The sequence below is a fragment of the Sinohyriopsis cumingii genome, unplaced genomic scaffold (genome assembly GCF_028554795.1).
Source record: "Sinohyriopsis cumingii isolate HCF-2022 unplaced genomic scaffold, ASM2855479v2 utg000131l, whole genome shotgun sequence".
Taxonomy (NCBI): domain Eukaryota; kingdom Metazoa; phylum Mollusca; class Bivalvia; order Unionida; family Unionidae; genus Sinohyriopsis; species Sinohyriopsis cumingii.
The window spans coordinates 2,102,890-2,117,545 of NW_028315872.1; the positions used below are offsets into that span (position 1 = coordinate 2,102,890).

The following is a 14,656-nucleotide window of genomic DNA, read 5'->3' on the forward strand; positions in this document are numbered from 1 at the left end:
TCTGGCCATGTCAATGTATAGGGAGCAGCAATTAGTCAGGTCTATGTGCCCTGCGGATTAGGGTGACAATGGTTGCGACAGTTTGACGTTCCACCTTTTCACTAGTGTCGATCATAAGCCGATCCCATCGAGGATGAATCATATAAAACTGAGGGATGAAAAAGCCATCCATTTGTTCTTGCTTGCATAAAAATATGTCTGCCAATATATTAGCCAGCTTTTGGATATGTCCAACTGAAATCTGGATTATCATTCAGGACGACACTTTAAAAATCCCAAATGAGTCAAAGGTCCAATTACCTGTTCTGCATTGCTGTTTGTGATCAATCACCATAGCGAAAATATTGGGCAGAACGAGAACTTGATTCCCATGTAGGTTCTCCAGCCATCAATGACAGGCTTTCAAAAACAGCATCCATTTCAATCATGTGAACATAAAGAATGACTGTGAAAGGGCCACGCTCCTATGTTAGTCAGAAAAGGTCAGAGACTTGCTCCTCCCCACCTTCTGTGTTTACATCAGTACCGAGCATGATTGCCAGAGGATTACAGAAGTATCGCCGATGTGAGTCCTTTCCTCAAATGGCTGCTGATTTAGAAAGTGGGTTTAATTTTGTCAATTAGGCTTGGTCTCCACTAGGAGCACATAATCATTGCAATGAGAGCCCAATAAAGTGACCAAGGACTAAGATGTTCGGTGCCGTAATGAGCAAATCTCAGCCTGAGAATAAATACAGTAGTGTATGAATTGTTCCAAAGAGGCATAGTACTTACCTTTGCAGGAAATTCAAATCTCTTTCCTGGGGAACACATTCTTTTTACTGGAACTCAGAGTCCAGACCTTGTCGACCGATTCTTGAAAGGGTATGAGGTCTAAAATGTTATTGTTGACAAGAGACTGCAAATGACTGGAGAGTAACACTTAAAATCAGGTCATGCTCACAAATATGACTAGTCTGTTGTTTTTTGACTGTTGTAGGCAAATCACAGAACTGCTGAAGGTGAGTGGGGCTAGAAATCACATCTCTTGCAAGTCTTGGTGATTACTCAGTCTTCATAATCATTAGAATTAGGACCCATTGTTGTATTCCATCGCCAAGAGCACAACAGAGTTGACTGAGTATGCTTAGGTTGAGCATCAACTAAAAAAAGCTGCATTGTAGCTGAAAGAGCTGTGGTCAAAGGCTTAGTACATATGTTAAATGTGAAAACCAGTCCCCAGCAACTATTATTGGATCACTATGTCATCATGGTAAATCTTCTTCAATCAGCCATGAAAGATTGGATTCTATGTGTGTATAACAGAGATGGTCTTGTGAAAATGCTGGTAGAAACGATGGAATCTCATCTCTTCCACTTTGTTCAGGAGGTCTAGGAATGTTTTTATTATATATTTTATTATACATTTTTCCATGTCAATTAAACTGATTATAATTGTATTATACATTTTTCCACATCAACTAAACTCACTATAAACTATTTTTCCATATCTACTAAACTTATTATAATTTTTTATACATTTTTCCAGATCAACTAAACTGATGATAACTTTATTATACAGCTTGCAAAAACTAAACTATGAATTACATATGATAAACCATTTGTTGATTAATGTTGCATTTATTCAAATTAACTCAGTACAGACATACAACTACTGGAAAAAACATTGAACCTCAAAATGAAGAACACATTTACTTTCCTATTTTGAAATACACATGTGAATCAGTCACATCGGGGTTTTCCAAAAGACATGCCTGTACTTTGTTGATCTAATCCTCTAGAATTACAACACATGATACATCTTTCCATATCAACTAAATAGAATATAATTTAATTATGCATTTTTCCAGATCAAATAAACTGATGATAACTTAATTATACTGCTTGCAAAAACTAAACTATGAATTACATATGATAAAACATTTGTTGATTAATGTTGCATGTATTCAAATTAACTCAGTACAGACATACAACTTCTGGAAAAAACATCTGTTGATTAATGTTGCATGTATTCAAATTAACTCAGTACAGACATACAACTTCTGAAGAAAAAACGTGTTGATTAATATTGCATGTATTCAAATTAACTCAGTACAGACATGCAACTACTGGAAAAAACCATTTGAATCAAAATTAAACCTGGAAATGAAGAATACATTTACTGTCATATTTTGAAATACACATGTGAAACAGTCACATTGGGTTTTTCCAAAAAACAGGCAGGTACTTTATCAATCTAATCCTGTTGCATTCTAGAGAGATTGTCTGTCACTATATACCATATTGATCTAATTATTATCTGTCACTATATACCAAATTAGTCTAATCCTCTTGCAATCTAGAGATTGTCTATCACTATATACATGGTTCCGACGCTTTTCTAAATATAAATGTCCAAGTCTTTTCCAGGTTTTTTCCAGGATGAAATTAATTTTTTCATCGTTAACATCACCATTGCTGAATGGAGAAGAAGAACATTTTGGATTATAAAACATGTATTTTCCAAATCTGAAGATGTTTCTCTTTCAAGACTATCATAAACATATATGTCAGAAAAGATGATCATGTACAAAACCAAGAAATGAGTCACATGAAACAAATTTGACTACATTACTATGAACTGGCATTTAAAGCCATTTCAATGTACAGAATACAAATTCTAACTTTACTTTGCTGATCTGTATTCTATTGCTACATGGAAACATAATGAGCATAAACTATTTTGTTTCCTTTCAAACCTTTAATTCCAAAGAATTCTAGAGCAATATGTGTGCATGTTATTCAAAGTAAACATTTCCAATCACAGTATGAAAAAAAACAATAAATGCAAAGTTTTAGACTGAATCTTTTTACAAAAAAAAGTTTAACCCTGAGATTATGTGTGCCAATAAAATCTCAAACAAGATATTTCTACCAACCTAGCTCCTTAAGATGATTTGGTTACAAATTCAATCATTTAAAGACATTTAAAAAAGGGCTGATTTAAATTTTGACAAAAGACCTTCAAAATTATATATTGTTATATAAACAAGGACTGTGTAATAGTTTCGCACAAAAGTTCAGCTCAGAGATTCGAAATTTTTCTAATCCGGGTTTTCGCCAAATATTCCAACCACATTTTTCACATTTGGACATACTGGATGGAGTGTGGGTTCAGAGCAATTACATAAAAAAAAATTTGGAATTTACCGCCACCGTAAGATAGCTTACCAGCGGGCCTAGCAAATTTAAACTAGGTTATATAGACTAATACCTGTATGAAATCGATTGAAAAATTATTTATTTTCTCAAAAATGGCAAGTATTATAATTGTTATGTCTTTAATCTGCTGACACACTAGACAAAACTAGCATAGATGAAACCTGACCCAGTTCTTGCCATTTGCGTTAATAGTCACATGACTTCCCAAATCTTAAACAATGACATCGGAAGTCCAATAGTCACATGATATTAACAATAAAATCCTTTTTTGATGTTGTTGTACAAAATTTTAATTATATTAAATGAAAGTCTGATACCTTTTGTTGCTGTTGTTGTGGGGTTTAACATCATTTTTCAGCACACGATAGGCTATACATGGCGGCCAGTATTAATGGTGGAGGAAGAACCCGGGAAAATGCCCGGAAAGAACCACCGACACACGAGAAGCTACTGGCAGGCTTTCTCACATACCCACATTGGCCGAATCTGAGACTCGAACCTACGCAGATTGAGGTGAAATGGCATTGATCCGTAATGGAGAGCAGTTTAAACCACTCGGACACTCATTGCCCCGATACCTTTTGTAAAAACCAGAAAGAACATATAATTTTCAACATATTTATTTCAAGAACAACTACAAGAAACTTGGCCAGTCTGATTCATCAAGCAGAGTAGTCTGGTTCCCTACTTTGTATGCTCCCTACGTGAGAGAGCACATGTCAATGTGGTAGTCACGTGATAAAACAAAACTCCGAAGTTGGTCTCAGAAAAAATATAGAAAATTTTGTGCTCTTTTGTTTTTGTATTTTTTTTACAACCAGTATATGACTTTTTTTTAAATAAAAAATTCTACAATATTTGAAAATGACGGTAGTGACATTCTGTGTGCTCGTGTGACATGCTCTCCAAATCGCTTTAGTCTTAATATACCTTCTTGTTTTTTTGTACCCCCCTCCCCAACCGATTTAAAAGCCAGTAATCTTTAATGCGATAAAAAGTAGACAGCCTTAGTCAATTCATTCATTGATTCATAATTTCTAACCTGATTGTGAGTAGATTGGCCCTAACACCAATATCATCTGCGTGTTTCATGCTTAATGGAAGTTTTCAATATAATAGACGGACATGCTCGAGATCCATTTCCAGTTCCTGGACAAGTCCATTTTCAGCAAAGGGGTGTGTGCACCACTACAGATGCACATGCATATGTCATCTGCTTACGATATTGACAATGTCTAAGCAAGCAAAGGAAAAGAATGACAACAAATTTGCCTTTCACGAAGATTTAATAAGCGCTTTAATTTCTATGTTCATGTGTGCAAAGGGATATAATTTCAAACTCTCAATGTTGTGGTAATTAACAGAATTATCCGGCAGTTACTGAATAGGATGAACTACGTCATTATGTTGTTGATGGAAATAAGCTAGCCCTTAGTGTACACAATATGGTGCAGAGTTTGTATGGAAAGTCTGTTAAGCATGAAAGGTGCAGGGGATGCCAGTATTAATTCATTCTGGTCACAGTCAGGTTAAAAATTATAAATCAATGATTCAATTGACTTAGTTCTGTGCACTTTTTATCACATTAAACATTTTCGTTATTGAAATCGGGAGGGGTGTACAAACAAATGGGGATACCAGCTCAAATTTCATCAATGCATTAGTTTCATTGTCTTTCAGCAGATTAAAGACATAACGGTTTTAATACTCCTGCAATTTCTGAGAAAATAAATAATTTTCATATCGATTTCATGCAGGTATAACTTGATTTAACAACGTTTAAGTTTGCTAGCCCATCTGCAAAGCGGCTATCCTTTAACACCACCATTTTGGCCTCTTGTGATGCTAGACTGGTTTTCAAACCTTCCATATAAAAAAATCGAGCTGTCTGTGAAACAAAAAGTCCACTGAATCTACTCCAATGAACATTTGGATTGTCTCAACAAATATATTGATCTAATAGTGTTTTAGATACTTGACTTAAATGTCATCCCAAACTTGTAATAATGTTTCGATTCAGGCCTTAAATGTCATCTCAAACCTGTAATAATGTTTAGATCCTGGCCTTAAATGTCATCCCAAACTTGTAATAGTGTTTTTAGGACAGACCTTAAATGTCATTCCAAACTTGCAGTAGTGTTTTTGGTATTGGTCTTACATGTCATCCCAAACATGCAATAGTATTCTAGACACAGGCCTTAAATGTCATCCCAAACTTGTAATAGTGTTTTTGATAATGTCATTATATGTCATCCCAAACTTGTAAGAATGATTTTGTGACAGGCCTTAATTGTCATTCATGCAGTAGTGTTTTTGGTACTGTCATCCAAAGCTTGTAAATGTGTTTAGATACTGGCCTTAAATGTCATCCCAAACTTGTAATCATGTTTAGATACTGGTCTTAAATGTCACCCCAAGCTTGTAATAGTGTTTAGATACTGGCCTTAAATGTCATCCCAAGCTTGTAATAGTGTTTAGATACTAGCCTTAAATGTCATCCCAAACTTGTAATAGTGTTTAGATACTGGTCTTAAAGGTCATCCCAAACTTGTAATAGTGTTTTTGGGACAGACCTTAAATGTCATTCCAAACTTGCAGTTACTGGTCTTACACGTCATCCCAAACATGCAATAGTGTTCTAGACACAGTCCTTAAATAGCATCCCAAACTTGTAATTGTGTTTTAGATACTGGCCTTAAATGGCATCCCAAGCTTGTAATAGTGGTCTAGTTACAGGCCTTCAATATCATCCCATACTTTGAATAGTGTTTTAGATACTTGACTTAAATGTCATCCCAAACTTGTAATAGTGTTTTTGGGACAGACCTTAAATGTCATCCCAAGCTTGTAATAGTGTTTAGATACTAGCCTTAAATATCATCCCAAACTTGTAATAGTGTTTAGATCATGGTCTTAAATGTCATCCCAAACTTGTAATTGTATTTTAGAAACTGGAATTTAAATGTTATCAGCATTTTAGCCCTAGACCATTCCATGAATGTGTGTGTACAATTTCATGGCAATCCACTAAACAGTTTAGGAGAAGTATTGATAACAAACTTATGCTAACGGATGGATGGACAACATACCATCCAATAAGTTCTTCTGGTCTATAATCAGCAGAGCTAAAAATAAACACTATAAAGTGTGTCTCCTCCACAATGGGATAATAGAACAATCAAGACCAAAACAGGTCTTTTTATGTCACCTGCAGATTGTAGTCCCTTTTCTTTTGCCCATTTTTACCCGTATTTAAGCAAATCTAAAGCTGACATTAAAATAGTGCATATGCTTTAATCTGTAGCAAATGAAAGGTCAGAGACATGAAAAAAATGTACATTATCTTATGAGGAAACACAGATTTGAACTTACAAATGCAATTTTTGCTTTCATTGTAATTATAAAATATGTACATATCTCAATATTTTGCACTTAATTACTCTAAGCATTCATAGCTTATCATCTTTGAATAAAATGAGTGAAATTCCACTATGCATACCTGTACAGAGAGCACTCTATCTTTACAAATCCCACTATGCACCCCTGTACACAGAACACTCTATCATTACAAATCCCACTACGCATCCCTGTACACAGAGCAGTCTATTATTACAAATCCCACTATGCATCCCTGTACACAGAGCAATTTATCATTACAAATCCCACTATGCATCCCTGTACACAGAGCAATTTATCATTACAAATCCCACTATGCACCTCAGTACACAGAGCAATCTATCATTACAAATCCCACTAAGCATATCTGTGGAGAAAGCTTGCCAGTAGCTTCTCATGGATCGGTGGTTCTTTCCAGGGTTTATCCAGGTTCTTCCTCCACCATTAATACTGGCCACCATGTATAGCCTATCGTGTACTGAAAAATGGCATTAAACCCTACAACAACAACAAGAACAAGAACAACACATCTGTTCACAGAGCCTTGTATCATTAAAAATTCAACAAAGCATCCCTGTACACAGAACCTTCTATCATTTTTTTATATCACTCAGGTCATTACAAGATGCACTATATGTCCCTGTACACAAAACCTTCTATCATTACAAATTGCTCTATGTGGCCCTGTACACATAAACCTTCTATCATTACAAATTGCTCTATGTGTCCTGTACACATAAACCTTCTATCATTACAAATTGCACTATGTGTCCCTGTGTACATAAACCTTCTATCATTCCTACATATTCTTGCTGTCAAATTCTATGAGAGTCGGCATAATTATCTTTCCGAGGGCTTTCTGTCTAGCATGTCAGACAGAGGGAAGGCTGTAATTTACAATACAGCAGATAAGGAGACTGGCAACCTAGTTATGAAAACCCGTTGTCTAAAATCATACATAAATTCTTGGGTATCAAACAAATTTCACGCATTGCTTCCTTTATAAAGATGAGGAAGTATTTAGAAAATGGTGAGCTGTACTCACTATTACTTTTATTTACAAACTGATGTTGAGACACACACATCTTTCAAGATCTGGTGGGTTATTACTGTAAACCTGATCAATTATTTCTAAAACAAGTGAAGAGGATGACATTGCCATCAAGGATCTAATAAAAAATTGTTTCGAATCATAAGAGAAAAAAAATATGATCCTTAAAATTTTTTCATTACTCCCAACCTTTGCAAATGTTTGCTCTTTGAATAAGTAATGCTTTCATTTTGCCTCTGTGGTTCAATGTCTGCATCATTAGAGTGCTCTTTCCATTTCATCATCTGTCCGCAGTCGGTGTTGGCATCCTGTCTTTCACATGAAAAGCACAAGTGGCTACATGTGTATAAACAAACAGATGTTTATTTCAGTGAAAAATGTTTTCATCTGTATATTAAAATGTAAGGCATGCCACTATATAGTTGATATTTGCTATCCAGCAATACTAATAAAAACACATATTACAGACTATTGTCATGGAAACTGAAAAGTCAACCCTTTCTATTGCTTACCAATATCTTCTCCATCTCTTTCTTGGCTCTCCTGAAATGTTGAACAGGCATAACATTAAATAAAAATCAAATGATATAATATTTGCATAAATTATCTATAAAATATCTCTATTAGTGTAATATATAACTAAAATATTTCTGAAAACTTTTCATACCCTTCACACAATATAACCAAAGTTATACTGATATATATAAATTAAAAATGATCTAACATGTATGATAATATTATTTAGTTGCATTTATACAAATTCTGTTAGTATTATCCAGCATTTTCATATATATATATATATGTATGCGCATGCTCTTTTATTTACTTTTGAGGTAAGAGATGTGACAAAACTTTTATCTTACTTAGTAGATAGTTGAAATAATTTAAGGTAATTATTTAACATATCCTATAACTTGTCTAGCAACAACAAAATCACCTACCTCATCTTCAAACCAGAACTTGAGCAAGTCATGTGACACCACTGGGTGTTCATTGTCATGGAAAGAACAGCACAATTCTTCATTCTTATGAAGATTAGAGACTGGGAAGATACTGTCCACACAGTCTTTCCTAGACTCAGGGCACTGGATGTATAACTCGAACTCCAGGTTGTGGCACAGGGATCCAATTATCCTCAACAGATTCTCTTTGATAAAATCCTTTACATGAATGCAAAGTTTTAAGTCAGGTGTCATTTTCTTTGAACTCACTTTTGCCACCCTTGCAAAAATAGCATAGTCCCTTAAGTACAGAGTGAGTTTGTGACAAGGGTCGATATCCAAGACGCAACATCCACAGAAAATCAGATTCTCAGACTTCCTTTTGGCAATGGACCAGTGAGTCAAACATGCAGCAATAAGCCTATGGAAAATCGGAGTTGGTAAATATTTCCCCTTGAAAGCATAACACAGAACTGATGTGTTCACCCTCTGATGATGTGGTTCAGGGGAGATAATCTCAGTTGGCGTTGTCTGCTGAAGCATACATGGTGCAAGGAAGTAATTTTCCACCTAATATTAAAAATTAAATGATTGGTAATTAGACTAACTCAATCAACTACACACCGCTACAAGTCCCCATGATTTTTGTTGCATATTCCAATGCCCCTGAACACAAACACAACCCCAACCCACAATAATCAACCCCACTTACTAGGATCTAGGATCCCCCTTTTGCTGATGGCTACATAACTAAAAAGACTTGCAAATGTCCCTCTGGTTTAGTAGATGTCATCAATGGAGAAATGAATGGACAAACAAGCAGATGTCATCAATGGAGAAATGGGATGACTGACAGAAATAATCATTGGAGAAATGGGTGGACAGCAGATGGAGGTTTTCTTTACTGGAAAAATTTTAGACTAAAATATCTCAAATGTAATAATATTTACACAATCATAATATATTAGAAGTGCATCCACTACCTTAAAAAATTTAGCCCTCTCAAATTTTGTTTGAGAAACAAACCATTATAAAGTCATCTGCTTGACAAGGTGAATTTAGTCAAGTGAGAATAGTCTCCCTTTGAGAAGATGCGATGTCACCAAGCTATTCTTCACCTCTTGTATTGATATGAAACTATTTTTGATATATTGATTGTTTCACCCCTAATAGAAACATGAAACTCGTTTAAATTTACAGATTTTCACAATGCTCTGATTAACTGTATATGATGGCAAGACCTAGGTCTAGAAAAGTGTTGTTTAAAATGTTTACAAAATGACCTTAAAAATGTATGTATCTCTGTATATAAAGAATGACTGACCTGTGTCATGATTATTTATAACATCTACTATTTGGGGGTTGGTGTTTTAACATCTACGTTCAGTGTAATCTGATAATCAGCTGTATATTTTTGGCATTTCCTGATTATGATCAATATTTGCAAAAATAAAAATAAAATTGCAGCCAGGAACAAACTTATTTCTTCTCTAGACTTGTTCCTGGATTTCCTGGTGATGTGGGAACAATGATATAAATTTACAAGTTTAAACTTGGAATGAAATGAAAGTCGCTCACCCAGCTATCAGGAACAGGGTTGTATAACAACAATTTGGAGAGGTCCAGACTAATGGCTCAAATTTGTGGAACTGGGCTATAACAAGATCCAGGACTATGTCCAGTGTGGAAACAGGACAAGGGACTTTGGCCTATTCAAGTCAAAATTGGCTAGTAGGTCAGATACTTCTTTATCATGATCAGCAACTCTTCTGCCATATGACTGAATGTGTTAGAAATCATGGAGTGGTAGCATTGATAGTAACTGGTGTGCCATTTTTCAACATATAGAGCCAGATAAAGAAAAGAAAAGAGGGACTGTGACACCAAAGGGGACTATGTTACTGACTCAATACTAGTCCCAGAAAACATGCCCCTATCCATCATAAGTAATCAGAACGGAGGGTCTTCTTGCTCTCAAGATTCTCTCCACAAATGAAGATCTAAATTATTTCTCTTCCAAGATCACGAAAGAGAAGACAGTAAGGGGAAGGGTTGGACACCTGCAACTGTGGTTGTTTCAAGAGATTTAGTTGGGCTGTAATATTGTAATATCGTTGATCAAAACCTTTTTTTCTATACTATTTCCAGTACTAAGACCTCGTGTCTGGTGGGGTGGGGGTAGGCAAATACCCATACCCCCCCAACCAGCTCACATAGGCTAGTTGCGCCCCTCCCACCCACCCCATTTGAAGTGGCAAGTTGCCACTATGGAGCTGTCTGACTTAACAATAATAATAATAATAATAATAATAACAATAATAATAATAATAATGTCTTTAGTTAAATAAGTTAAATTAATTAGTTAAATATAACTAAACTCCCTTGAGGTCCTTTACAATAAAGAATATATACATGTATCTTCATGCAAATAATTCTCTCTCATGAAAATAACTAACTATAAGTTGTTGTTGTTGTAGGGTTTAATGCCATTTTTCAGCACATGATAGGCTATGCATGGCGGCCAGTATTAATGGTGGAGGAAGAACCCGGGAAAGACCCGGAAAGAACCACCGACCCACAAGAAACTACTGGCAACTATAAGTAAGCACATCTACTAAATACATTATGAACATAGGAGAATTTAACTGCATATATAATTTTTGTTTCATCTCTGCAATAACAATTTCTTGAAAATTTATTTCAGTATGATCTTGATGAATACATAGCAGTTGATGATCACTTCTACCTAGATATTCCTATTCTGCAGAAATGTGGCATATAGCAACGTTTGCACCACCAATATAATTTTTCATAAAACAACAGTAGAGAGATGTTCATACACTGGATATATATATATATATATATATATATATATATATATATATATATATATATATATATATACACACACACACACAAGACATTTTAACAAACTTTAATAAATTTCCTAACAAAAAAAGATGGAAAACAAGCAAGTGATAAATTTAAAGAGTAATACTGAGATTAATCCCAGAACTCAAACTTGTATTGGTTCATTAATATGTAGGCTTGAAAATACTGCCACTACATTTGTAAAGGATTTAGCTGAATCAGGAGATTGACAGTGAGCAGCAGAAGTGAGTTCCATATTTTAGCCACTGAATAATGTAGAATTCCTTTGAACTGTTCAAAGCAAGGTTTTGATAATTCTAAATTGTTGTTACAATTTGATCTTTGATTATGGGGAGAAAATATTTTTACAATAATTTAGTCATGTACTCTTGAACATCTTTAATACATTTAATAAACAGAACTGCTTTCAGAAAATTGTCTATTCTTAACCATTTTAATTCTGTGAACATGTTTGATGATGATGCATCAATGGGGACTTAAAGAATCAACCGAGCTGCTTCGGGTTGAAGCTTGTGAATTCTGTCTAACTGGGGACTAGTACAATTTCCCCATATTGTTTTAAAGTAGTCTATTGTTGGAGGTATATAAAGAATTCTGAAGACCTTTGCCAGGTACTTTATTATTCTATTCAGCAATGAAAGTTAAGATGTGAGGAACCTATAAACATTGTCTACTTATTTTTCCCACTTAAGACTTCTGTCAATGATTACTCCTAACAGGTTCTTATTGTTTACATTTTCAACAACCTTGCTATTAAATTACAGTGGTATATCTTCCTTCTTTCGCTTCAAAAGTTCTTTTTTAGATGCTCCCATAAGCATGCATTGTCTTAAGATTACTACCATCTTATATTGTTTCCTCAATTGATGAAAGATCTGAAATTAGTTTGCATTCCAGAGTATAGAAATTGCTACTTGATGAAGAAAGTTTTGCATCATCTGCAAATATTTCAGTATTTGTATCTTGAGTACAGAGTGGAAGGCCAATGATAAATAAGAGAAAGAAAAGGGGACCCAGTAAAGAGCCTTGTGGAACACCATACCATATATAAAAGAGAATAGAGTGGACATTTGCCATATAGACTAGTTGATTTCTATAACATAAATATGAATTCAAACAATATTTTTGTATGCATCATGAAATTTATAACAATTTAGCTTACTTAAGAGAACATAATGCAAAATCAAAGGTGTTCTTAAAAACTATAAATGTTATGCCAGTTAGGTTGCCATTATTCATTTCTTTCAGCCATTCATGAGTTAATTTTGTGAGAGTTGTTTGACATGGATGCTCTTTAAGGAAATATGAATGCTCCTTGTGGAAAAGGGAAAAAGTATTAAAATAGTTATAAACCCGTTTCACTATATGTTCTTCAAAAATGCTTTATAAAGCTGGTCGAATAGAAATCAATCTATAATTTTCAGGATCACTTCTACATCCCTGTTTAAATATAGGAATAATTTAAGAAAAATCAGGACTGACTTCTTGCAGAGTTAGTCCTTCTAGAACTGAGCAGCATTTGTCATGGCTTTCAAATGGATGTTATGAGATGGTAGCCCTGGTCCCCATTTGCTGCTGACTGTATTCAAATTTCAGTAACGTCTGTACATAACTTGTTTCAGTTGTGCCACTGACATGAAAATGATCATGCTTCATTTATAATATTGACCTTTTTACTGAATGAATAAAAAAGGAAGCGACTGAGCCAGCGAAATTATTTGTAAGAGCCACATATAATGGCAGCCCAGCAGGATGAAATCTGCTACTAAATTAAATACCCCAAGGAGTTGCAAGAACTCTCTTTCCACAATCCCTGTCCTGTTGGAAATGACTGTATAAGTTCAAAAATCCACATGATGCACACATGAGGGAGAAATACAAGACTGAGACTGGTTAAACACAGGCTGACAAGACGTGGGGGTGAAGTTAGACTTGTTCCCAATTCACAAGAAATCTGAGGCGATTCAAATGGGAGAGGAGATTGCATATATCCCTGAGGAAAATGAAAGTTACAAATGCTTTTGAAGCAGATCATCCATATACACTGTGGTCCATAACAAGCTGAAGCAATCAATAAATTGGTAAACACCTAGGCATTGATATTTAGACTGAACAGAATGACTAAAATTGGTAAATGACTTCCGTACGAAATAATTAGGCAGATTCCACCTGGAACTTAAGCAGACTCCAGGCGGAATCTGCCTAAAATGTTAAAAATCTGGTTAATACAAAGGCGGACATGGAAAATTTGAGAAGTCAAAGATGAATCCATCTAAGAGTCCATCTAACTCTATGATGGACTTTTGTCAAATTCCTGCTATAAATACATCTTTAGGCATAATTTTGGACTTGGTTGATTTTCCATCCACCATCTAAGTGGAATTAGGAACTTAGTCACTGGCATCTATTATATGAAAGGAGGAATCTGGACTAAGTTTATTTCCTAACCAACATCTAGGCGGAATGAAGAACTTATTCATTTACATCAGTTAAAGAAGGCATAATTAGGACTTGGCTTTTGTGTGTCTCACAGTAAAGTTAAATGACCGAAAATATCGTGATATTTTGTGATTGTAATACCACTGACAGTTCAATAAAAATATCAATAAGATATAATAAAATTTATTGTTTCTGGTACAGTTTTAATGATTTTCAGCAGCATTTATATTTGCTCTTTCTGATAGCTGTAAATTTGTATTGTTTATTTTGGACACAATTTATAACTTCTTTCTACAGCTTTCCATGTTAAATTTCTTTTTCAAATTTGTTGTTGAATTTTTGTTTAACTTCAATTGGATTTAACTGCCCTCGAACAAGTTTTCTTCTTCTTTTCCGTTTTAAAACATAATTTCACTTTTCTCCTGACCTGAATTTTCTCAATATGGACCCATTTTTTAATATCGTCTCCGAAACTTTTTTTTTAAATAATGCTCTATACGGTCCCATTCCACAACGAGGTTACAAATAAATATTTGTTCCATTTATTGTTTAACAGAGGATCCTTGTATAAAGCTTTCTGACTGGTCAACATTTTGTAATTGCCCAATGAATCGTCGCGTAACAGAAACTGATGGGAAAGAGTATGTTTACTAAACATGGCGATTCGAATTTTCGAGCGGGACGAGAGATTGAATGTGAATACCCTGAATGCAAATTTGATGGGAACATAACTGGT

At 34.7% G+C, this 14,656-nt stretch overlaps 1 protein-coding gene across 4 annotated transcripts in view; it reads right to left on the reverse strand.

Annotated features, from left to right (window-relative positions):
• Positions 1-14,656, reverse strand: part of LOC149774817 (uncharacterized) — a 296,842-nt gene that overhangs the window by 21,133 nt on the left and 261,053 nt on the right. For all 4 annotated transcript variants that reach the window (XM_089944712.1, XM_089944713.1, XM_089944714.1 and 1 more), the window contains 2 exons: positions 8,590-9,159; positions 8,161-8,191 (listed from right to left, as the gene is read on the reverse strand). In XM_089944712.1, coding sequence (XP_089800838.1) covers positions 8,161-8,191; positions 8,590-9,159 — 601 coding nt within the window. The remainder of the gene's footprint in view (positions 1-8,160; positions 8,192-8,589; positions 9,160-14,656) is intronic.